Source organism: Typopeltis vanoorti, chromosome 22 (genome assembly GCF_054136105.1).
Source record: "Typopeltis vanoorti isolate ZY-2024b chromosome 22, IOZ_Tvanoo_1.0, whole genome shotgun sequence".
Lineage (NCBI taxonomy): Eukaryota > Metazoa > Arthropoda > Arachnida > Uropygi > Thelyphonidae > Typopeltis > Typopeltis vanoorti.
The window spans coordinates 39,569,453-39,597,137 of NC_143570.1; the positions used below are offsets into that span (position 1 = coordinate 39,569,453).

The following is a 27,685-nucleotide window of genomic DNA, read 5'->3' on the forward strand; positions in this document are numbered from 1 at the left end:
AAAATCAAAATGGAAATTAATGAAACACAATCTGGTTTTCAGGAAAATAAAGGAACTAGAGAAGGACTCTTCAACATTAGAACTATTATAGAAAGATATCTGGAGAAGCTGAAAGAAGTCTACTTATGTTTTATTGACTACACAAATGCCTTTGACATACAACATGGACAACTAATCAAATGCATCAGAAATTTAGGAGTAGATGGTAAAGATACCAGATTACTGATAAATCTATACTGGAAGCAAGCTGCCTCATTAAAAATATCAGGAGAAATCTCGGAGGAATTCCCAGTAAAGAAGGGTGTCAGACAAGGCTGTGTTCTCTCTCCTATATTGTTTAACCTCTATACTGAAAATGTCTTCCAGTAATTAGAAGAATTTAAAGGAGTCAGTATAGGAGGCAGGAATATAAACAACTTAAGATATTCAGATGATACAGTACTGCTAGCTGAAAATAAAAAGGATCTTCAAAACCTGCTAGAAGAGATGCTGAAGCTAAGTGAAAAATATGGACTTAATTTCAACTTCAAAAAAACTTAAACCATGCTGGTAAACAAGAGAAAAAGGGAAAATACCCGATATAAATATTAAGATCAGAGGAAATACTTTAGATCGAGTAGAGAGTTATATATATTTGGGTCAACTAATTACAGAGAATGGAAAGTGTGATAAGAAAATATTAAGAAGAATAGCAATTGCTAGATCAACCTTCATTAGCATAAAAAACATTCTAACGTCAAGGGAAATTCACACAAAAACAAGAATTAGGCTGTCCAAATGCTACGTATAGTCAACACTGCTATATGGAGCAGAAACCTGGACAATATCAAAATATTGTGAAAATAAACTAAAAGCCTTTGAGACTTGGATCCTCAGAAGAATTCTTAGAATCCCATGGACTGCCAAAAAAACTAATTTAGAAATATTAGAGATGATTGGAGAAGATAGGAATCTGTTGAAAACCATTAAGAAAAGAAAAACTAAGGTATGAATCCATACAGAAAACACTTCTAGAAGGAATGATACAAGGAAAAAGAAGAAGAGGATGACAAAGAACAGATTGCATGAGAAATATTAAGGACTGGACCTGTTTGTTCTATGAAGAATGCAAAAGAGAAGCACAAAACCGTACATGGTAGTCAACCTCCTGGAAGGAGATGACATCTGACAAGACAAGGTGGTGAATTTTGGAACTTTTTTTTTTCTCCCAGATTTCAGACTGAGGGCATGAAGATTGCAGAGTTTGGTATTTAAGTGAGGCATTTAAGCTATTAAATGGTTATTATCATGTTAACACTGGTGAGATTTTTCATATGGTAGAACGAGGAAAAGGAGCAAGGACAAGGGTCATCCCTGGAAGTTGCAGAAGAGTGTGGTGAGTAAAAGAGTAAGAAGCAAGTTTTTTTGCATAGAGAATGGTAGGAGCATGGAATGCATTGCCTGAGAGGGTGGTAAATGTGCAGGCAGTATATGAGTTTAAAGAGTGGTATACTAGATTTTGTATTGACCTGCAACAATGAGTCTTTTGACTCCATGGAGGTCAGGAAATAATAATTTTCAGAGAAGGATGATGAACTGAATCTTGTCATATGTATTAACTAGTTAAGATAGGTTAATGATATATTGAAGTTATTGGTACACCACACCACATGGAGAGCAGAAGATGAGGATGTCCAATCAAGCTAATTTTCTAAAAATTAAAGGTCAAGAAATTATATTCTTGGTTTAATCCTTTTATCCAAGTTTAAGCAAACAACATTTGCACCTGAAGTATTTTCAGGACTAGCATTTTAGACATTATACATGATATGTGCTTTGCATTATGTGATACTAAGGCAAGTGATGTGAAGTCATTAGCTTCTATATACAAGTTGCCCAGTCCTGAAAAGACTTCAGGTACAAACTTTGTTTGCTTACACTTGGATAAAGGATTAAACCAAGAATATAATTTCTTTGCATCTTTAATTTATAGTATAACCAAGTGAAAAAAACTTCCAACAATAAGCTAATTTTCCAACTTTTTCCTTTTCCATAGTATATGTGATCTGAGGGTATTTGCTTTTGATGTTAGTTAGGAATGAAGTGACCATTACTTAGTGATAAACAGGATAAAAATGGATATCACATTGAAAAGAACAGTGTATAAAAAAGGTTTAAAAAAGAATTAAAGTTCAGCAGGTTTTGTCGACTCAACTAACAAATATTATTGAAGAAAAATAAAATGAAACAGTTGGAAAACAAGAACCAAACCTTGGAGTCTTATTGGCAAGCTCTGTAGAAAACATTGATTAATTATTCAGCTAGGGAGGTATGTGGTGAAGTTGCCTACAGGGATAGAAAAATAAGAACCCATTTGGACACAAGATGTTAGGCAAACATACTTGAAAGGAGGTTAAGAAAAATTGTGGAAGAAAAACTTGGAAGAACAAGCTGGGTTCAGGCCAAATAGATGTTGTCAAGATCAGATTTTCAATTTATGACAAATAGTTGAGAAATCATGGGAATATGACCATGATCTGTACTTTAGTTTTGTAAATATGGAAAAGACATATAACAAGGAGCCCAGAGAAAGGCTTTTCAAAACAGTTCAGTTGTATGGAGTAAATTGAATATTATACATCACAATACATAGTCTATGTTTAAGTTGTCAGTCAGCAGTTAGGAAGATGGTTTGATGTAAAATATAAGAGATAAACGAATGCACATTATCTCCACTGTTATTCATTATTTATATAGATCGCATGATGAAAGAAAGTGGTATTAAACTTGATATTAAAATCAGAGATACCAAACTTAGCTCTTTGTTTTATGCAGAGGATGTATTCCTAAATGCATCCAGTGCAAGTCTCCATGGTTCTCTAACTAATTGAATAACAGTTGTAACAAATTGTGCATGAAAATCAGCAACAAAAAGACCAAAACTATGAAAATAGGCAGGAATATAGAAAATTTCAGCTGCATTCTGAATGGAGAACCTATAGAACAAGTAAAATATTTCAGCTATTTAGGCACAGTTAAGGTGGCAAATTAAATTTGAAAATAGACAATGAAATAAGCAAAGATATTGTGAGGAGTCAGTTGGAGAAACTTATATGGGATAAGTGAGAAATTAGCCAAAACACCAAACTTCCAGTATATGAGACTGTGTTCAAACCAGTTTAAGTTATGAATTTGAGTGTTAGGTTAGAAATAAAGCACTTGATCAAAAACTAGAGACCCCAAGATTTGACATTTCTGAGAAAAATTAAGGGAGTGGTGTCAGTGGCTAAATCATACTTTAAAAAAAATGAAGATATTAGAAAAGAATTTGACATTGACAGCATTCAAGAATCTGTTAGCAGAGCATCAGGAAATATTAAAAACATCAAACAGGTGTTTGATGCTAAGATGGCAAGAAAAGGATCCAGGATGACCAAGGTCTAGATGGAGTTGATTTAGTCAGAAGTGCCTTAAAAAAAAAAAAAAAAACATACAAAATGTTAGATATGACAATATTGGAGTGCTTACAATTAATAGACTAATTTGTAGAAAAATTGTTGATAAGAGAATAATAATAATAATAATAATAATAATAATGTAAACTTGATCATGTAATACTGTCATGGTAGTCTGAATACCTCTTGAGAGTGCATATTGGGAAATTGATGATAATGAAAGAAGATCAGATTCAGGATGTGGTTATATAGCAAATATATCAATCACATAGTATACCTTGAGAGAAGGCTGCAGCTGTATGGAAGCATAAAAGAGCTTTAAAGATGTTTCATTATAAATTTACTAAGGAGGTGTGGAGTGCAACTCTCCATGACAGTATGTTGATCTGTTTGTAAATTTTGTTTTTACACCTAAAGTAGTTTGAATGTATTGAAAAATCAAACAATTTAATTATATCAGAAGGAAAACTTATAGCAGCAATTGAAGATTTTCAGAAAATGGAAGATTAGTGAATAAATACTGACCATAGTATCTGTAGCATGCATGAACAAATTATTTTTGTAATTTTTTATAAATTACAAAAACTTTTTAACAATTTTTTTATTAATGAGTAGGAATGACCAGTGAGAGGACATAAAAGCCTTATTAAAAACTTTGCTATGAGATATGTGGGAGAGTCAATGCAGTCTATATTTGATGTAAGAGGGACACATTCTTTAAGTATTTTTAGTAGATCATAGAAATGGGTGGTTCTACCAAAATGAGTTTTTAATTTCTTGATAGTATCATTATCCCTGCTGACAGCTTTGTGTGGTATTGAATTCAGTTTCTTGATTTGGGTCTTTGTAAGGTTATGCCCTATCTTTTGGTGAATAATTCTCTCATGTAAGAGAAGTGTTTTTTTCTGTTGTAATTAGTAGTATCCATAACTACTATGTTATGGATACTACTAATCTTTGTTGACTTTTGTAATAGTCAGATGGCTATTCTGTGTTAGCTTTGAACTTGAGAAAGGTTTGGTTGAGACAGCGTACTGTTGAGTAGTACAGAAACAACTGCAACTCATAGTTTATTGACATCATTACTTGAGATAAGAGAGAACGCAAATTACACTCAATATGATGAAGAAAGTCTAGAAAGGGAATATTCACAAAACTAAGGTGAAGTCATATTCCTTGGCTAGAATAACTGTTTCTGTGGAATTAAGAGGGTTCCCAGAATAACAACGACTGTTCAGTTGTTGTCGCAAGCTTTCTCACCCTATATAATTAAATTGTTTAATCGCATGTACTGAAACGTCTTGAAGCCTGTTTGTGTCCATACAGCTACAAACTTATTTCTGGATATAATGATTGGATGGAGCTTTTGCTATATGGCAGCATCCTGAAGCTGATCTTCCTTACATTCCTAACCAAGATCAACACATCACACACTTCAAATGACATTCATTCCATAAAATTAGCTGTCCAGGCCATTCTATTTTCTCACTCTCCATTTAGCTTGCTAGCAACTTCAGCATATCGTGAACTTATCAATACCATATTTACTCATCTCGTTGACTATCTGCCCAGGTTTTCCAATTTGATACATTTTGAGAACATTCCATGTTCCAATTTTAAGTTTAATTTTAGGATGTGTGATTGACCTCATCTGCAAGTGAGGTTCCATTAGGCTTGGCCACACCTGCATCATAGTTGTTGGCTCCTCTCCAAAATCCTGTAAGTAGTCATCTGTCGGGGAGGGGGGAACAGGTTGTAGCATTCTGCCCCAACGATTTCTTGCTTCACTCATTGTTTCTGTAATCAGGAATTCTTTACGAGGATGGGTGATTAGCCCATCACTCAACCTTCCACTTTTACCCAAGCTTAGGACCGGCATAGGGACAAGCATAAGCTCCACCTGTGGCAGAATTGATAGGTGCTGTTGTGTGTGAGACTAATTGATTCATTTTTTGAAGGTAAGTTGATTGGTTTAAAATAACTGTAGCACTTCCTTTATTGGCTCTAGTAATTATGATATCCTGATGGTTTTAATGATTTCACAGCTGCTACAGTTTTGGTGAGGTTATTAGTTATTGCTTTACTATTATTTAAAATGTTAGAAGTTTCTAATCATATATTATCTGTTATGGTAGTTGGGAGGAATCTTATACTTCTTAAACTTAACACTTGCTCAAAATCAGGTTCTAAATTTAAAATGAGGACTTTTCAGTTATTTAAATCCATATATTTGGGATGTCCTTGAGAGTATTACTGATAACTCAGTGAAACATATCCATTAAGTTCACTAACAGAACATCTTGTGCTCAAGGTAGAAACAAACGAAATGGCAATTACACTGTCGGCCATGCATCAGCTTACTAGAAAACCTATTATGTTCAAAGTGGCACTTGATAGATGTTGCCTGTAAATTCAGGTGCTGCAGCTGTATATCTATGATTCTTCATAACTTGAATTCATATAAGTTGAGGACTCACTGTATATATTTATATTTCTAAATACATTTTTTACATAATTCAGATACCCTTCACTAGACATGGAACTTTTCCAAGTCACTTCTGGCCACCAGTAAGTAGGGAAGCAGTTCCACACAGATTGATGAAATCACTCTTCTCTCACTTTAAGACAATCGCAAACATTCATGCAATTTGTTATCAGATTTCTAATAAAATAGTTTTTTTTTAAGACTGTTAATGTACTCATCTGTTCTGTAATAGTCTGCTATGTCACTCTCTCTCCATTTCCTTATACATTGATATTTGCTGGCCTTGTTGGCTTGAGTGGTTAGCATACCCGCTCTCCAGCCAAAAGACTGCAGGTTCGAATCCTGCCATGGGCATGGATGTTTTGTGATTGTCCGTGAAAATACTAGTCGTAGATGGCATTGGTGGAGATGATGAAGTGGTGAAGACGGAGAATTGGATTGGTGAAGTGGTGGAGATGGAGAGTTGTAGAGTAAGTGCTCTCCCTTGATGAGTCTTTGGACTCCCTGGAGGTGTTATGTAATAATAATAATAATAATAATTATTTATTTTAAGTGTTAAAAGTACTGATGTCAGACAGCCAAATGCATGATTGTTAGTGTTGTTTCATATTATCATATGGACATCTCCATAGAATCTAAAAACTCATTGTGACAGTTCTTCACTATCTGTTTCACACAACTTCACAAATTCAAACACAAAAATTCACACAACTACTATCTTATTTCTTCTTGAACCCATTGACACTCCTACACAATTCCACTGGCGATTTCTCATTCTCTAGATTCTTGTCAATTTTATTTTCTCTTTGAATTTATTCACTGGCAGAGCACTAACAGTTGCTTTTGACAACCCATTTCGCTCATCCTCCTCTCCAGTCAACATCTCCTATCAAAAATAGAGTTGTGGCATCTGGCCTGGAAGAAAACTGAATTTTCAATTCTGAATGATCTGTCAGTTAAGCAGTGGCTTAACTGACAGAACATTCATTCTTATAAGGTGTAATAAGAGAGCACATGCTGAGAGGGACATCACTGATAGATTGTGCTTAGGGCTTTAATCCTGCACTGGTTTTACATCAGCTTTATTCATGGAGGATTCTGTATCACAGAAGCTTCTTCTTGACCATATAGTTCTGAGCAATATCCTCAAATGCTTTTGAAAGTTATGCTGTATTATTGTTTAGCTATTTCCTTTATGCTATTGTCACTTTGCTATAGAAGTAAATCTCCAAAGAAAGAACTACCGCATTTTTTTTTTTTTTCCACTCCCTTGTGACTTTGTCAGAGCTGAGACTAGTCAGAGGCCTGGCCAATAACTTGCCCATTCTCATAATACGTGAGCCATCATACCATTCAACTTCATGACCATATTTACATTAAGATTCTGCAATATGCGAACTTTTTCACTTTCCTCTGGCTGCATTCTCACATCTATTCCTGTCATAACTGTTGCTAACCATAATAAATTTAGTTTAATCCTTTATCCAAGTGTGAGCAAACAAAATTTGCACCTGAAAATATCTTCAGGACTGGGGTAAGGTAGTACAACACCAGGCAACTCGTAGCAAAGGTGGACCAAGCTAACATCACTCCTATCTCAGTATCTCCCATAATGCAAAACACATCTCCTTGCGGATATGTATAATATTATGCATTAAGGGAAGGGCCACTACCCAGACTAGTTTTGACCTTTATTGAGGTCTCTTCAGTGGGAGCCAGGCCCAGAGGTGAAGATACCAGGCAGAAGCAATGGCAGGTCATTTTTACCTATAGGAGTTGCCAAACAGTATGCCACCTTTTTATTAAATTACTCTGGATTTAGAGAAAGATAGTGAAAGTTTATTTTTCATTTGGTTAGACTATAATAAATTTAGTTTAATCCTTTATCCAAGTGTGAGCAAACATCTTAGTCCACCTTTGCTACAATTGCTTGGTGTTGTACTATCTTACCCCAGTCCTGAAGATATTTTCAGGCGCAAACTTTGTTTGCTCACACTTGGATAAAGGATTAAACTAAATTTATTATAGTCTAACTAAGTGAAAAATAAACTTTCAATATCTTTCTCTAAATCCAGAGTAATTTAATAAAAAGGTGGCACACCGTTTGGCAACTCCTATAGGTAAAAATGACCTGCTATTGCTTCTGCTTTGTATCTCCACCTCTGGGCCTGGCTCCCACTGAAGAGACCTCAATAAAGGCCGAAACTAATCTGGGTAGTGGCCCTTCCCTTAATGCATAACATTATACATATCCGCAAGGAGTTGTGTTTTGCATTATGGGAGATACTGAGATAGGAGTGATGTGGTCCACCTTTGCTACGAGTTGCTCAGTGTTGTACTACCTTACCTCAGTGCTGAAGATATTTTCAGGTGCAAACTTTGTTTGCTCACGCTTGGATAAAGGATTAAACTAAATTTATCATAGTCTAACCAAGTGAAAAATAAACTTTCAATGTTGCTAACCATTTCTTCTGCTTTTATCATTTGCATTAAAATTATCCTTCCATGGTCATCTTTAGTTTTACTCACCACATAGCAGAAGAATTCTTTGGGATTTCCTTTCATAATCTGATTTCACTGTCACAATGAATCTTCCGTGATCATCTTTACTTTTACTCACTACATAGCAGAAAAATTCTTTGGTATTTCCTTTTAGCTCCTTGACTAATTTCCTTTCATAAACCGATTTTTTGATTGCCTTCCTTATCATGCTAGTCATTCTTTTGCCTGTGTTCTATACTGCTCATGAGCCTGCTGATCAGAGTCCTCCCTAATACTCATATGCTTATAATGTTGCTCCCCCACAATGATGCTACTCATCCATTAACTACTACCTTATATAACTTTATGATCCGAAGTATAGTTTCTGATTCTGCTTTTCCCCTTTTTTAAACACCCCTTGAATGTTTTTCATGCACGAATAATATTCTTATGCTGTGGCATTGCCTCAAGCTGCCTTCTGAGTTTTTTTCATAATAATCTGTTTGTGGTTTCAATATTCTTTCTTAACTGAAAATTCCATGTTTGTCAACCTCTCAACTGTATGATCACTCTCTGCAGTCATCAGTTTTCACGGTTTTTTTTTCTAGCTTTTTATTTATTGATCCAGAACTTATTTTTTTTCAGATGATAAAAATAATGAAGAGGATCTTAATATATTGTCAGAATTGGAAACTATTGATGATGATACAGATCATTATGGTATTCCACTTGTTAAAATTAATGATCAGAAAGTAGCCAGTGACTATGGAATCAGTGATCTACCAGCTCTTGTCTATTTTGAAAGTAGAGTACCAAATTTTTACCAAGGTAAAAATTCAGCTATTTAACTTTGAAGTAGAAAATTTTAATCATATTTCAGTATATGTTCAGTTATATACGGTTATTATAAAACTGTATAACACTCTTTTAATCTGTCTCTGTTATGATAATGATATTTCCACTGAAACATTTAAAAATTTTATGTAATGAATAGGCAACTTTAGATATCATACCAAATAAGCACTTTCATGCTTATTTTCATTGTTTTTCACATCGCTCAAATTCAAATTTTTCACATGTTCAAGAAAAAACTTGCATTTCTGGCATGCATGCATGTGTGTGCACACATGCTCACTTTTTCCCTTTTATCCATAAACCTTCCATCTGTTATGTCCTGCTAAATTTTCCTCCTACACAGGCTTTTATGATTACAGTCCTCCTTCTCAACTTCCTTTTGTCGTTTCCAAATTCTTTCATATCTTCTTTTAAATGTGATGTCCTTCGCAGGACCAAACATGAAATAGTATGGTTGGAGAAATGTCTTCCAAGTGGTATGAACAAATAGAAAGAAAATGAGGTTAGCAGTGTATGAGAGTGAGAGTAGGAGAGCAAGTTTTGCATAGAAATGCCATGATAAGAATAGTGATTGAGGAATGTGGCACAGAACTGTATTTCCCAGAGGCAGAGATTAAGGATGTTAGTCAATCTGTTAGAATGTGTAGAGGGAAAGTGAAAGAGATTATTATTTTGGCAGGTACAAATGATCTGGCAAGTATAAAGAGACCAGAAAGGCCATGATTGCAAAGGAGTTAATGTATTGGTTGTGCAGGAAGATGGTGTGCAGTTTGTGGATGTGTCAGATGAATTCGGGATAACTTCTATTATATATAGGTCATGGGATCCAAAGATGAATTTTTAATGACAGACATTGGCAAATTAGAATGCGTGCAGGATGAGTAATTATTATTGGAGAGTTAACTATAGGTATATAGATTGAAAGGAGGAGTGTTTACAAGGAGAGACAGAAATGGAATTTATACAGCTGCTCCGAGATAATTACCTGATACATTATGTAATGGAAGGGACTTAGGAGTTTGAGACTGCTGGATCTAGTAATGGTGGCCAGAGAACTTTTTATTAACTAAGATAACCACAATGCCTCTGTTTAGGAATAGTGATCATTAAGTCTTGACCTGGGAGATTACTAGACATGTAGCATTTTCAGGTAATATTGGAATATATGTAGAATTACAGAGCAAGTGATTATAACAAGTGGAGAATCCAGCTTAGAGCAATGCCATGGCGTGTGAATCTGAAGGGGAAGATGTTAGCAGTCTGTGGCAGATGGTAAAGGGTTTTTCAAAAAAAAAAAGCAGTATCATATTATATATCTAGGATAAATGAGAGCTTCACTGAGCAGGAGTTGTAAAAAAAAAAAAAAAACTTTGAGGATACATAAAGAGAAAGATGTAATTAGCAAGCTAATGAACAGTACAAAGCACAGGCAAGAAGGGTGATCAGTATAATAAGATATTTCGCCTATGGAAAGGTAACTTTAATGAGTGGTGATGGTAGGGAGGTAACAGATGCAGACAAGGCAAGCAGGTTATTGAGTTATTACTATACTATGCAGGCAGACATACTAGATTCTAGATATGACATTGCAAATGTGATAGATAGATGAGTTGGAGGTGCATTGGATGATGCAGAACCTTAATGCAAATATGGCCATGAGATTAGAAGGGATATCAGCTTGTGTATTATGACAGCGTGCAAGAGTGTGGTTGTCATGGGTGTGAGGACCAAATTTTTTGTTTGAAGGTGGTGAAGGGTTGTGAGAGTGGTTGTGAGTGCTTTGCTGGTGAGTGTATTCAAGGAGAAGTTTGATAGATATTTTGTAAGTAATGGTTATCATGGGCCTCCCGTGATGAGTCTTTGACTCCATGGAGATATTCAAGAAAATAATGACAACAGGACCATGCTTGTCTCCATTCATTTCAATTATACTCACTAATATAATAATTTCTCACACTTACCAAAGCAAATATAGAATTCATTGAAGTTAAAACGGGGTAGCCCAGATAAAAATTAATAAGAAATGAAACATGTAAACTATGAAAATGATGATACAAATTAAGATTACATTTGCTTCAGGAACTTTCCCTTTTGATATCTATAATCTTGTGTAATGTATTCTGAATTTTGTTTTAAATGCAAAATTAAATTGATCACAATAACTCTGCAATCTCAGAGTTAAATTTTTATTAGTGTCATATTGCAGCTGTGTACATTAGAAGATGTAAGCATTTATGGCAATTTGGTCACAGATTTATTATTATTATTTTACTTGACACATTTCAAGTAAAAACTGATGCGGTAGATTCTCAGTATAACAAACTAGTATAGACCATGGAAATAGTTCGTAACAGCGTGTATAGTTTGCTATAGTGAGTTTCCTGCAGTTTTGCAATTTGTGTGTGGGGAGCTTTGATCTGAACATTCCATTAGTTTGTTATGGTGAGTAAATTCATTATACTGGTATTTGCTATAGTAAGAGTTGCTCCTTGTCTCCTCCATGGAGTCAAGGACTCATCAAGAGAGAACCTCATTCACTCTTTGTTTGAAGCCATTCACCGAAGATGCACTTACACATCCACTGATAGCCTATTCCACACACTCATTGCAAGTCCTGAGAAGAACATGGAATCACATGCTTCCTAACCATGTCCTTTTTCAGTTTCCAGGGATGACGTTGAGTTCTCCCATTTGTCATGAACTGAAAAGTCTCAGTAATGTCTATACTGTAAGATTACTAATTTGTTTGATTCTATTAAATCTCCTCTCTTTTGTCTTTTACTCATATTTTGAAGACGTTTCCTCATTCTATGTTTCCTCATTCTATGGCATAAGATCCAGTAGCAGGGAACTTTTCATTTGTCTCCTTGTGTACTATGAACTCAGGTGACCATATCTGAGCACAATAGCGAAAATATGGGCTTATAATGTTATACAGTAGAATAATATCTTATTCCTATGAGTTAGTGTTCTTTTCAACATTTTATTTATTTGATGTTGATGCTTAAGAGATACTTGTGTGATAATTGTAAGACTAAATTACATGTGTACACGGAGAAATAAATAATAAACTCTAATTGCCAGATATATCAACCTGAAATTTACAGGTCATTATCAGTGACAGGAAAGCTAGTAGTACAAGGTAGAACATTAACAATGAATTATTAAAATAGTACAAGCTGTATGATGGTATAAAAGGAACAATGAGATATATGCGAGCTATAGTAATTGATATATATCAGTATACACTTGACTCTTGAAGAACGCGGGTTTGAACAGCACGAATCCACTTATACACAGTTTTATATGAATAAATATATTGGAAAATTTTTTTGGTGATTTGTGACAATTTGAAAAAAAAACTCGCAGACAAACCACATAGCTTAGAAATATTGAAAAAATTAAAAAGTTAGGTATGTTATGAATGCATAAAATATATGTAGATACTAGTCTATTGTATAATTTACTATCATAAAGTATACATAAATCTATTATAAAAAGTTAAAATTTATCAAACTTATGCACACAAACACTTACAGATCACATGGCCATTTGCAGTCAAGAGAAATGTAAACAAACGTAAAGATGCAGTGTTAATTCATAACTGCATAAAATTAACTGTTATTAATTAGTTAATTAAGTTGCAGAAAATAAAATTTTTATGATTAATTCATTAGTGTATAGTCTATGCTACCGCAAAGCAGTAGTATCGATTGCACTAGTCTACCATAAAGCAATATCATATTGCTGCTGCTTCATTATTAATTCATGAATTGTTTACCTGTAAATAAATACAAATTTCTTTTTCACATTATCTTTTAATTTTTGATGTCTAGTGTGAGTAATACGCATAACATCTACAGTATTTTGAATCATCTACGACAATATTGATGTAGCTACTGGCAGACAGACGATTCATCTTGTAAACAAGACAACATTCACTTATGGTTAAGGGGATAAAAAATCCCATATTATTTTTGTTATCTCCTTAACTTAATTTATGTCGCCGGAAAAATAGCCTTTTGGCTCTTTATCGTAGTAATAAACTTATGGTATCGATAAATACAGTATGGTACTATTGATGTATTTTCACTTCCTTATGATTTTCTTTAATATTTTCTTTTCTCTAGCTTACTTTATTGTAAGAATATAGTATATACTGCCGGCCTGATTGGCCGAGTGGTTAGCATATCTGCTCTCCAGCCAAAAGGCTGCGGGTTTGAATCCTGCCATGGGCATGGATGTTTGTGATTGTCTGTGAAAATACTAGTGGTGATGATGGGCAGTAGATTGCATTGGCGGGGATGATGATGGTAGTTATGGTTTGTTGTAGTTGGAGAATTGAATGGAGACAGAGTTAGAGCATGTGCCCTCCCTCAAAGAGTCTTTGGACTCCTTGGAGGTGTCACGTAATAATATACCATTACCATATAAAATATGTTTTAATTGACTGTTCATGTTATTGGTAGGGCTTCTGGTCAACAGGCAGATTTTTGAACAATGCGGGAGGTCAGCGATCCTAGCTCCCATGTTGTTCGAGGGTCAACTGTATATTTTAAAAAAAAAAAAAAAAAAAAGAATTATTGATGTCTGATAAGAATGAGGCTTTCTCAGATTTTTGATAAGGTCATTCTGATTCAGATTAAAATGATGAAGCAGTGCTCTGGTGTTCTCCTTAACTAAATGTTTGAACTTTTATTTAATGAGAGCATTGATTGCTTCATCTTTCTGATCTGAATTTGAATAACTGGCTCTCCTTATCAGAAATCTGGGAAAGCTTCATATTTATCAGACAGTGATAATTTTTTTTTCTTATCTTTTACTCCTAGCCTTCTTGTCACTGATGATGAACCTTTCTGGTTATATATTTGGCAATTGACATTAATTTATTTCCTTATGTGTAATCTAGTCCTATTTATCTGATGTAATAACATAAATACCTTGTGGCCCTAAGTTTTAAATCTGTCCACCATCATCATCATCATTGCAATGAGCAGTATGTGAAAGGTAGTGAAAATGTGATGTGTATAAATGGGACTGAAAAACTAATTGAAGATATGAAAGTGGAGTTAGTAAAGATGAGGCAAGAGATTAAATGTATGAGGAATGAACTGAGGAGAATTATGGAAATGCGCGGAAGAATGGGATGAAAAATTTGAGAGTTGCAATATACAGAGATTCAATGATAAGAGGTGTAGCGAGTGAAAAGGCACACACGATCTGTTTTTCAGGAGGAAGATGAGCAGAGTGGTTGAAGCATTGGATAAGAGGAGTATGTGAGCTAAAGAGTTGGCACAAATGATCTGACTGGTAACAAGAAGAATGTCAAGAGGGATATCACCACACTGTTATCCTTCACTCTCCTTAATAGCCTCAAGTTAGTGAAGGATAACAGTGTGGTAGGTAAGGTAGTGAAGTTTGTGAATGGAGAGGTGGGTGGTACAAGTGAAGAGAATGAGAGAGGAGCACAAACTATTTTCAGATGATTTTTCAGGAGTAATGTGTTAGTGTGCAAGAAGGATTAAGATGGTCAAGGATGGAGGTGACATTTAGGTCTGGGGAGGAGGGGGTGTAATATCAGTATTGATAGACAGGAATGGACATGGGAGAGTGTGGAGGAATCATAACTGAGAAGTGGGACTATAGAAACAGAAATGAGCTAGTGTATATGTTTACAAATGCTAGAAGTATTCAAAACAAGAGGAATGAAATTGTAATGTTGATAGAGTTCCTTCATCCAAAAATTGTTGGTTGTTGTTATAAGTAAGACATGGTTGAACGAAGATGACATTCTGACAGGAAAATAGAGATGGAGGGATATGTAGTCTTGTGTGGTAGGTAAGGTAGTGAAGTTTGTGAATGGAGAAGTGAGTGGCACGAGTGAAGCAAAAAGGTAGGAGAAGTGTTAATGATGATGGCAGAGGTGTTGTGCCCAATTAGAATGGAAATGCAAGGAGCAAATACTGACAGTGGTTTTGAAGCAGTATGGTGTGAGGTGGATAGGATGAAATGTTTAGTAGGATGTTGCTGTAGACTTCGTAATGTGGAAGGTAGTGAGAAGGAAATGTTTAGACAGATGAGTCTGGTTAATAAGAAAAGGGTGATCATGATCGGCAATTTCAATTATGGTAATATAAACTGTAATGAAGAGACAGCATCAGGAACCAAAGAGAATGATGCATTTCTTGAGTTTTTAAGGGATAACTACTTTAAGCGGTACGTAACAGAGGTCACACAGGGATCAAGGATCTTGGATTTGAATCTCATCAGAAGATATTATTATTTGTGAGAAAGGGTTATATGTGGAACTATGAAGCTGGTGATTATGGCAAACTCGGGAGGCAGCTTGTACCAATATAATGGAGTGAGGAATTGCAAAGGAAGGAAATCAATGCTGCTTGGCCTCTACTCAAGAATTATCTGGCTGAGGCAATGACTTAGTATTCCAACTGTCATGAGATTATAAATGAGATAGGTGTAAAATGAATGACTGAAGAGGTGAAGTGTACAGTCTGGAAGAAAAAGGCATTGTGGAGGTGGTGCAAGATGAGTGGAGGTAATCAGTTATATGAGGAGTACAAAGAACAAGCAAGGAAGGTGACTCACTTAGTAACGTAGCAAAAGTGCAGCATGATCAGCAGTTAACAGCTAAAAGAAATCCTAGGGAGTTTTTCGATATGTGGCCAGTAGAAGGAAAAATGATTACGGAAGGATGATGTTGGTCAGTGATAATGGGAGAATGATAAATGCTGAGGAGGATATAGTAGAGGTGTTTAATGAGCAGTTCATTAAAGTATTCCATCCTTGTGATTGTAACATAATGCAGAACTTGAGAGCTGTGGGAATTGGGGAGGAACCAATGATGCTGAGTGAGCAAGAGATATGTGAGGAATTGAGTAAACTTGATGTCGACAAGGCCACGGGACTTGATGGTATATATCAGCAAGTCTTGAGGGAATGTTCCATGGAGTTAACAACATCTTTAACATACATTTTCAACATGAGTCTTCGATTAGCCAAGGTCCCAAAAGAATGGAAAGATGGCAAAATTGTTCCGTTTCATAATGGAGGTGATAAGACTAAGGCTTTGAATTATAGGCCAATCTGTTTGTCTGGAGTTGTGGTCAAGGTGTTTGAGAAGCTAGTGGGGATGAAAAGGATTCAGAACTGGGTGAATAGCAGTAAAATTCTATTTAATGGATAGCATGGGGTTTGCTAAAGAAAGATCGTGTTTTAGCAATCTGCTTACTTATTAAAACAAGGGGATGCATATGCAGTAGTATGTGTAGATTTGCAAAGCCTTTCGATAGATTGCCACATCACAAACTACAGCAATCCATTGATTAGTGCGCCTAATGCGTTCTTTAAAACAGGTACATTAATCTAAAATGCACTAATCGAGTATAATAACCTATGGAAAAAAGTATAATTCATTCCTCAAATTTCTTTTTTTACCCTTGATTTTTTTTATACAAGAATTAAGGTATGTCTCAGGGCCTAGTTAAAGGAAACTATCAAACTAAAAGACAATAAAACATATTCAAAATATAAAAGGCAGGCATTCTGTTTTTTTTTTTTTTTTTTCATACAACTGCCTCTTCTGCAAATTTTCCTGCTTCTCTCTTCACAAAGGCCAGTCTCTAAGCATTGCTACTTAAAAGTTTCGGTTGCACGAAAAATATTTTTAATTTGTTTCTGTGAAATCTCTTTTGGCTTGTCAGTGATTAAATTTTCTTCATATTCTTCAGGATCTTCCTGCTGTCCATCTAAATTTAGTAGGTCGGAATCACTCAGTTTCTCAGAATGAGATTTAATTAACTTAGATTCATTTGAAAAGCCTCTAAAATCATTTGGACAATGGTGGAAGAATGTGCTTCCAAATGGATCAAATATTGCTAGCAGTAATTTCATTCAACTTTGCGACTTTATAACCAGGCTGAGATTTCTCTGATTTAGCCAGAAAAGTCTTGGAAGGCATTTTCTTCCAAAAAATGGCTAGTTTCACCGACATTAAATATTTGTTGGTCACAACAGCCCCTTTCTTATACAATTTTCTTCAACTCTCTGGATAATTTGCGGCCACCTCCTTATCCATACTTGCAGCTTCACCTGTGATTAGAACATTATGTAGGCTATTTCTCAAAACCACCCAGCACTAACATGGAATTCTACTTTCCATCATTGATAGCCCCTTTTTTTCAAGGTTACAAAGAGACTTAATGCTTTTGATTTAATAAGGTCAGTTCTTAGCATGATCCGTTTTTGGTTACAATCTTCAATCCGTGTACAAAGAAGTCCCTCTAATTCAATCATTATAATACTTTGTATTCAGCAGCTTTGCTTAAAATTGCTCTTATAGTTGATTCACCCATTTTTGTGTTCTTGTCTTATCTTTTCCCTGGACTCGCCTTGTTCACTTTCTTTATTATTTCAAGTTTTTCTTCCGATGAGATTACTTTTCGAATAATTCTCACACTTTCACTTTTTTGCTCACTAATTCTTTTACTCATGATGAAAGGTTGGAAAAATACTTTAAAATAAAATTTTAAAAAATGTAAGGAAAATAATTGCAAAGGAGGTACGAGATATGATCAGGAAAATGCTGTGTAATTAGCAGACGACATAAATTTTGGCAGTAAAAATTTGGAAAAACATGGACGTAGTGTAGTATGCCATTAAAAATAACTCTGTAAAATGTTTTAAATCAGTAATAACTAAATTCTGGTGAGTGATTTTTTTAAATAGTTAGCCATAAAAAATATATAGATAGAAATTTTTTAAAATCTGTAACATTTATTTTTAAGATGTATATAGGCACACTAATCGAATTTGGGTATTGAAAAAAAATGACGCACTAATCGGGGGCACATTAATCGAGGGATTACTGTAGTAGTTAAATTGGAACAGGTGGGGTTGGATAGTAAATAGTGCATTGGATTGGAGATTGGCTGATAAGCATCAGCAGGTTGTGTATGGAGAGTTATACCCCAAAAGAGAAAAGTCACTAGTGTCATTCCCCAGTGATCTGTTTTTTGGGGCCATTGTCATTTAATTTGTATGTAAATGACATTGGAAAGAGCTTAAATAGTCATATACAGTTGTTTGCAGATGATGCAAAATTGGTTAGAGTTATGAGAAGTAGAGCAGATTTTATAGCTTAGCAAGAGGAGCTAAATAGACTGTCCAAATTGGGGAGGGCGGAGATGTCAATTTAATATTGCAAAGTGTAAGATTTTAAAATTTGGGAAGCAAAAATGAGTTGCAGAGTATAGGAAGAATTGGCAGGGATGTTTTAGAGGAGTTGGAGGAGATGAAAGATCTGAAGGTGACAGTGGATAGGGACTTGAAATTTCGTGGACATTTTACTAAAATTGTGTAGACAACACAGTGGATTATTCAAATGATGCAGAGAACACTGACACGTAGAAGCAAGGATGTTTTGATCCAGCTATTCAAGACTTTGATCAGGCTGCATATGGATTACTGTGCACAGTAATCCACACACAGGCCGGTATAGACCCTGCCTTTTGTCTAAAATTAATAATAGAGAAAAGAAGAGAATACAATTTAGAAATGCATGTTGTATTTATTGACTTTGAAAAAGCATTTGACAAAGTTAAAAGAAACATTTTATTTAACATATTAAAAGAAAGACAAATACCAAATAATATCCTAAAAGCTATCAAAGTATATATGAAAATAATCAAATACAAATAAGACTAAATCATGAGCTATCATATACAAGAGAGATAAACCAAGGGGTCCGACAGGGATGTCCCCTCTCAGCAACTCTTTAATATTTACCTAAATGAAATAATAATAAAATGGAATAAAAATTTCCATCAAGGTATTAAACTTTCTCCTACTGTGAGCTTAAACACTTTCCTTTTTGCCGACGACCAAATAATAATTACAAATTCTGAAGATAACTTACAGAAAGCTATTTTAGATCTAAATGAGATAGCCAAAGATTATGGTATGATAATATAAATAGAAAAATCAAAAACTATGGCCTTTAAAGGACAAGATCCAGTAAGAACTAAAACAGTAATAGATAACAAGATCTTAGAACAGGTGAATTCATTTAACTACCTAGGATGTATGATCACATATGAAAATGAAAAATATATAAACCTAAAAATTGCAAAATCTTTAAAAATAACAGGTGTAATTAACTCTATATTTAAACTAAACCTAGTTCAAAAACAAACCAGACTAAAAGTATACAATACATTAGCCCTACCAGTCTTATTGTATGGAAGTGAAATCTGGACAATAAAACAAAAAGACAAAGATTAATAACAGCAGAAATGAAGTTTATGAGAAAAACTGCAAAGTATACTATATTTGATCACAAAAGAAATGAAGAAATTATGAAAGAATTGAACCAAGAACCAGTAATAGAAAAAATTAAAAATATAAACATAAATGGGTGGAACATGTTCAAAGAATGAAAATAGAAAGATTACCAAAACAAGCCTTAAAGTACAAGCCATTAGGAAAAAGAAAACCAGGACGTCCTCTTAAGAGATTCAACGATGACTTCTAAGGTCGGAACAGGCTAGGGGCCTAAATCCTAGATATGCATGATGATGAGATTTGGTCATCGAGTTTTCAAAAAGATGATGAGATGTTGGAGAGGGTCCAGTGATAATTGACTAAGTTGGGTTCTGGTGTCTGGAATATGGGGACAGATTGAGAGAATGCAAATTACAGAGCCTAGTGGATAGAAGGAAGAGGGGACAAGGTGATTGAAACATATAAGTTGGTAAGGGATAATTACCAGATTAACATGGATGAGATTTTTCCTAAAATATCTGGTGAATGAGAGGCCATCCCTGGAAGCTGTACAAGGTCGGTATGAGCGAGGGAGGGGGGTTGGTGAAGAGTAGATTTTTTGCATGCAGAGTGGTGGGTGATTGGAATGCATTGCCTGAGAGTGTGGTGAGTGCAGGGACAGTGGATGCATTTAAGCCAATGTATGATGAGCTCTGCATGTGAGAGTAGGATCTCCCATGATGAGTCTATTGAATCCATGGAGGTATTTTGATAATAATAATTAAGTTTATATTTTACTATCATGGTATCTTTGTATATTCCTTGAGTTTACATGTCAGAATATGATGTTTCCTAGCATTTTATAATGCTGATACTACATTTATAAGTGGTCATTTTTAGAATGAGCATTAGTGCTGTCATGAAACATTTATTATGGTCGCTTAAGGTAACAACGAAAAACTTTCAATTTCATTCAGGTGCATGTAGTATGTTGATGAACATGCAATACTGAATACTTTTAATTTCCATAAATTAACACTTATTATGCATACATTTGAATTATTTATCTATTTTGCTTATTAAATACAAGTTTACTAACATTTGTATTTAAATATATCTATTTTATTGAAATTATTTAAGGTTATATATGTAAGCTTCTCCTAATTATGTAAATTGATATTGTAAACAGGAGACCTTTCTAATGAGGAAGAAGTCCTTCAGTGGTTAATAAGACAAAAGGAATCAGATGAAATTGAAGATGTCACAGACAAAGTACTTGCTTTAATGGTTAAAAATAATGATTACTTGTCTGTTTTGTTTTGTAAGTATCAAATATAATTATTAAATTTTTACTTCTTTGTTATCTCTTTTATATACAATAATATTAATATATGCTATTTAAATGAAATTCTAGTCAACTTAATCTTATTTTGACCAATGAATTTGTGATGCATTTTCAGTAGTTGTCATTCAACACTCAAAGACTAATATGATTAAATCATATCTATCTATTTGAGAAGTGCCAAGTATTTAAAAAAAAAAAGGAATCAAAATGTTTCATTGTAGTGTAGTGGGAAAGAAATGAGAATAGGCTCGTTTTGAACAATATTAAAAAGAGACAAAATGATTACAAATGTTTGAATTGTCTGTTAGTTTTCATTTCACATTTTTATAACATATTTCTGGAAAGATAGGAAGGTCAAAAGACAAGGGAGGAATAACTGCAGAGAAATTATGCCACAAAGAGTGGAAGTTGAAAATGGTAGTACATATGATTTTGAATCAGTGTGATGTGAAGTTGAAATTAACAGTATATCTAAGGATGCTGTGATAGGCCAGGGATTGTAGAGAAAACTGATTGTGAAATGTTTAGGAAAATTATTTCAGCATGTAAAAAGAAGGTGATTGGGTGGTAATGGAAGACTTTAATTACGTGAATGTGAATTGGATGGGAATATAGTGTATGGGAACAAGCAGAGTGAATTTGTTGAATTTCTGACGGATGAATATCTTAAGCAGCATGTGAGAGAAGTAACTTGAGGTTTTAGAATTTTGGACTTGGTGATATCTTCACAAGATGTGGTTGTTAATGAGGTTGTTGTTGTCTTGTGAGGTTCCCTTCAGTTTTCCTCATCCGTCTCTTAGGACTGGTTGAGGTTGTGCCCTCCAACGAGGACTTCTCTAAGTATGTATTTTTTGACTGTAGATCCATGTGTGTTCACAGGGATGGTTTGCCTGTTCTGAGGAACAAAAACCTGAGTTTCTGGGAAAAAACCCTCTACTCCCAATGAGACTGGCTAACTCACCTTTAGTTAAAAGAGACCAAATAAAGGTTCCTCACGTCATAGACGGGATCGAACCCGGGTCTTTCTGACTAAAGGGATTCGTCTATATCGACTGAGCTATGGAAGCTCTGATGATGAGCTTCCATAGCTCAGTTGACAAAAGTGATCATTAGGTACTTCTTTTAGAGGTGGTGAAACATGAAAAGGTTATTTCCAAAAAAGGATATTTAGCGTGTTCGATTTGGTCATATCTTTACTAGGTGGGGATGTTAATGAGGATTAACATCCCACAACACTGCTGCTAGTTGGCAAGAGTGATAATTAGGTACTTGTTTAGTGGTGAAACAAGAAAAGGTTATTGCCAAAAAAAAAAAAAAAAGGGGATTTATGGGGAATTATAAGGTAGGTGATTATGGGAAGCTCTGTAGTTAACTAGTGTCAGTATGTTTGTAGTTAACTAGTGTTAGTATGTTGGATAGATGAGCTGTGCAGAAACAATGTTTACAGTGCATGGAAATTCATAAGGGAGTATCTGATACATGAGGGGTATAAGGTACAGCTAGGAAGTTGATGCACATGGTAAAGAAAGAAAAGTTGCATTATAAGAGGAGATTGGCTGGTCAGGCCAAGGTTACTTCAGTGGAATTCTTCCACTATATGGCAAAGAGGAGGAAGGGTAATTATGGCAGATTGACAATGGTGGATATTTATGGTTGACTGTTGCAAAGGTTATAGTGAAATTATTGAATGAGCACTTAATAGGTATATATCATACCGGTGTAAATGATACTGTGCAATATGTAGGAGATTGGAAAATATTAGAGGAAATTGTAAGTTAAAGAATCAAAGCTGTATCAGGTGTTGATTGGGTTAGATGTTAAAGTTGTGAGAATGAATCACATATCACCATCTAATTTTAAGGAATGTGCAAGAAGTTAGTTATATCCTTGACCTGGTTATTTAAAGAATATCATGCTTGGATAAGGTTCCTAAGGAGTTGGAAAAAAGTACCACTCTGCACGCATGGTTCTAGTTCATAATTTTCAAATTATAGATGTGTTATGGAGTGTACTGTCATTGGCAAAGCCATGGATAGGATTGGAAGTCGTAGAGTAGGTCATTTACATACAGGAGGAAGAGACTGGGTGAATGAACAGAACCCTGGGGGTGCGTACTCCTGCATTGGTGGGGAAATCTGAGGAGACCAGCTGTCCACTATGACACGTAGTGAGTGACCAGCGAGAGAGTCGGTGATCTAGTTCTAGAATGAGGAAGGCAGACCATAGGTTTGTTAAGTAGGACCCCGTGCCAAATCCAATCAGATGCCTTTGAAATGTCAAGGGTAACCAAGTAGATCTGTTGGGACAAGAAACTGGTAAAGTATTTATGTATTTAATATTTTTTTTTTTAAATGTAAGTTCTCATAATGTAGTTATTGTAGGCAAATTTGGAAGGACATTTTTGCAACTACAAAATTCTAAAACTTTTACTGTATTTTGAATATATTTTACCTTACATTCTCAGGAATTAACAGAGTACTCAGAAAATGCTTCTTGCTGCTTCCACGAAAAGTAATCAAATAGTCTTATTCATCATCACAGTACAGTATCACATTATGGTAATATATCATTTGTAAAATATTACAATAAATATTGTATACTCAACTGAAATGCTAGCCTTGGTGGTGAAGAGTGAACAGCATTTTTATTTTTGCAACTAACAGCTGCTGGTTTTAGTTCACTGTGGCATGGATATTTGTACTATCTTTCTAAAAGTGTTGACCTCATGGTGATTAAAATCACCAAGTATTGAGGCCAACATCCACCATATTCTGCAATCCACATTCGTTAAAACCTTTCGCCATAACCAACATTCCAGAGTCCTAATATTGTCTTAGTCACTTGGCTCCAGACCCTCTCCAATATCTCCACATCAAAATGAAAACCAGGTGACCAAATCTAAGCACAATAATCCAAGTGTGGTCTGACCAGTGTTTTATACAGTGGCACAAACATCTTATTCCTACATGTGAGTGCACTTCTTAATATAGTGGCTGTACAACGAGCAGTCACAATATTAAGAAAAGGTTATTGCCAATAACCTTTTCTTGTTTTTCTTAATATAGTCTACTGCAATCTACATTTGTCGAAACTTTTCACCATAATCAACATTCCAGAGTCATGATATTGTCTTAACTACAATTACTGTGTAATTGCAATTTTAGTTAAAGGTGTTAGAAAGATTGATTATGAGTGGAATATAGGATTGGGTTGATGGACATAGGATTCTTTTGATGGTCAGCATTGTTTTGTAAATGGTAAATCTTGTTTTAGCAATTAATTTGCATTTCATGGTGATTGGTGATTTTCATCACCACGAGGTCAACACTTTTAGAAAGATAGTACAAATATCCATGCAACAGTGAACTTAAACCAGCAGCTGTTAGTTGCAAAAAGTAAAAATGATGTTTACTTATCACTACTCAGGCTGGTATTTCAGTTGAGTATATTTATTGTAATATCTTACAAATGATATATTACCATAATGTCATGATGAACAAGACTATTTGATTACTTTTATGGAAGTAGCAAGAAGCATTTTCTTGAGTACTCTGTTAATTCCTGAGAATGTAAAATAAAATATATTCTAAATACAGTGAAAGTTTTAGAATTTTGTGGTTGCAAAGATGTCTTTCCAAATTTGCCTATAACAACTACATCATGAGAACTTACATTAAAAAAAAAATTATTAAATATGCCCTCTGTCCAAAAAAGAAAACTGAACTTTTCAAAATAGAAGAAACTAGTGGTGGCAACCTTCATTAGTATTGTGTCAACTGTTTATAACATTTGTTTCATTAGAAGCTGAGTTATAGTGCCAAGGGTGACAGTGTGTTTTGACGAACAGTTGGTCGTCACAATATTCATGCCACATGCGACGAATTCTTGCTATCAATCACTTCTAAACTTCGAAATAAAACTCACCACTGACCGTTTAGCCAGGCTGAATGAATGCTTTGTGGATAATGTCCTTGGAAGCATGGAAACAAATCAGCATTGTCTTTACTTTTGACTTCTTCAAGCGACTTTTTTTCGGATGCCCCTCTTCTGGTGGTCTCCACTCAGCACTCTGGCACTTTGTTTCGGACTCATACTCAAAACACCATGTTTTGTCACCAGTAACAATCGCTTCTGGGAACCTTACAAGCAGTTTTAATGAGGTCCTTGCAATGTTCAATTCGATACATTTTTTGGTCATCGGTCAACTTGTGGGGAACAAATCGCGAATTCAATTTATGAAGGAACCCAAACTCTCAGTCAAAACGTTGTGCACAGTTGATTTTGGAATCCCCAATTCATCTTCAATCAATCTCACGGACGATTTCGGGTTTTCTTTGAATGAAATCACGCACTGGTTGGATGTTAACTTCGCTCAGTCCAGTTTTTGGATAGCCTAGCTTTTTGTCATCCTCAAGCGTCTCACAACCATTTTGAAATTGGTTAAACCACTTGTAACTTGAGTACAGGATAAGCATTCGTCACCATATGCTTTTTGAAGCATTTGATGCGTTTCGGTAAAACTTTTACCAAGTTTAACACAAAAGCCAACCACAGCGCTCTGTTTGAAACTCATTTTCCGACTTTTTGTCAAAACACACTGTCACTGTTGGCACTATAACTCGGCTTCTAATGAAACAATTCTTCTACTGCCGCTTTTGACAACAAAGGTGTACAACAGGAGACTCCACTAGTTTCTTCTATTTTTGAAAAGTTCGGTTTCTTTTTGGACAGAGGTTGTATATAAATACTTTACCAGTTTCTTGTTCCAACAGGCATACTTGGTTGCCCTTGACATTTCAGAGGCATTTGTGTGTGACCACTTTTCCTGTGGTCTGCCTTCCTCATTCTGCAACTAGATCACAAACTCTCTCACTGGTCACTCACGTGTCATAGTGGATGGTGTTTACTCTTCTCAGATTTCCCCACCAATGTAGGAGTACCTCAGGGGTTCTGTTGTTTCATCCATTCTCTTCCTCTCGTATGTAAATGACCTACTCTCTAAGACTTCCAATCCTATCCATAGCTTTGCCAATGATAGTACACTCCATTCCTCCTTTTCATTTGACAAATGTTGTCGAATCTAGATGTGAGATATATGATGAATGAAGATCAGAGTGCAGAATCGTGCCTTGTTTTAACTATTTTGAATACGAGCGTGTAGCATTTTGGAAACTTCTTTAAATTTTCTGGCTAAACAGTTATGTTCAATATACATATCTTTTTTTTTTTTGCCAAAGTACTGGATGACCCTCATTGTTTGAAACGCTAAACTAAATCTATGTTTTCTTTTCTGTACAACTTCTTTAAAATATTCTGACACATAGATTTCTTTGGAATGTTCCATTTGACCAACATAACAAAGGCCACAAGAACAGTGAATTATGTAAATATCTGGCTTCTTTACGGGAGGGTGAGGAGATTTCAGAGGCTGTAAAAATCTAGAGATCTTGTATTGTGGAGTGAAAGCCATTTTTATGCCTTGACTTGGGAGAATCCAAGAAATTTTTGTATGTAATATTTTGCATGTAAGAAAGGCTAACTGTGCCTGTGAAGTCTTGTTTATTTATCAGTGTCTTGAATGTGTTTGCAAAATCCTGGGGATCAACTTGCTCCATACTCATTAAAGGAAAGAATATGGGTGAGGTAATAAAGTTTTTTTATTTATCTTTTCTGTGTTGCTGAAGATGTTGTATGCTCTTTTCTTAAGATTTTGAATATTCCTACTTTCTGCAAAAGGTAGTGGTGAGAAGAAGAATGTAGTGTACCATTTTTTCTATAGTTAATAAGAAATCAAACAAACAGAAAACCAATTGGAAATGCTTAACTTTCCAGTTAAATGCAGGGACAATGATATTATAGCAATGGTCGTAAGGCTTAAATGTAAATTCAATACTGCCAAAGCACACAAAATCTACCAGTGCACAGAAATGGTGTGCTCTTCATAGAACACATTGCTTCAACCAGAAATGAATTTTCTAAGACTGATCATGAGACATTCTCCTTACATTCTGAACTGTCATCCTTACTTCCTGCAGATTTTTTTTAACATTTTAGATGGCTTAAAACCGCATAACATACTGCATAATGTACAGTACAGGGGAACTCAGTCAGGCATTAAGGCACCATTTGTATTTCTGTTTATATTTGTTATTTTCTTGATGTAAGTTTTTTTTTTTTTTTTTAGTTGTGTTTCACATAGATTTTTACATCTGTTGATTTTACATTTGTACTTCTTTATAGATGATAGCAAAGATTCAAAAAGTCAGCATGTGTTGCAGGAGCTTGAAGCCATTGATGATGATGCTGATAAGCATGGCATTCCATTTGTGAAAATTGATGATAAAGATTTAGCTTTAGATTATGGAATTAAAAAATTACCTGCTTTGGTTTATTATGAAAATCAGGTTCCAAAGTTTTATGAAGGTAAGGGGAATATGAATGCTCCACATAATTTTCTAGTAAAATAATTAATTTTATTCTTATTTTTGCAAAAAAGTAAACAACAACTAAGGATCTATTAAATTCTGCATTGTGCTTCATTTTATGTATATTTCTCTGTATCTTTTCTCAACAAATTCACTCCAAACATCCACATATTCTAAACCTCTCTTCCTATATATTCTTGCTTTAATGTCATTCATTATTACTATGTGTGTTCTCTGAACCCTGCATTATCATACTGAGGCAACACAACATCTTCCCCTACTAGTGGCTGTCTTGAAGGATAACTATCTTGGGCTGCATGTTGCAGAGGGAACATAAGCATCTCTTATGAGTGACACTCCACCAACACCACAATTCCCACCA

General features: G+C 34.9%; 1 protein-coding gene across 2 annotated transcripts in view; it reads left to right on the forward strand.

Annotated features, from left to right (window-relative positions):
* LOC150094342 (uncharacterized) overlaps positions 1-27,685 on the forward strand; it is a 484,937-nt gene that overhangs the window by 46,652 nt on the left and 410,600 nt on the right. For both annotated transcript variants that reach the window (XM_090412362.1, XM_090412363.1), the window contains exons 4-6: positions 9,046-9,228; positions 20,723-20,854; positions 27,119-27,301. In XM_090412362.1, coding sequence (XP_090268488.1) covers positions 9,046-9,228; positions 20,723-20,854; positions 27,119-27,301 — 498 coding nt within the window. The remainder of the gene's footprint in view (positions 1-9,045; positions 9,229-20,722; positions 20,855-27,118; positions 27,302-27,685) is intronic.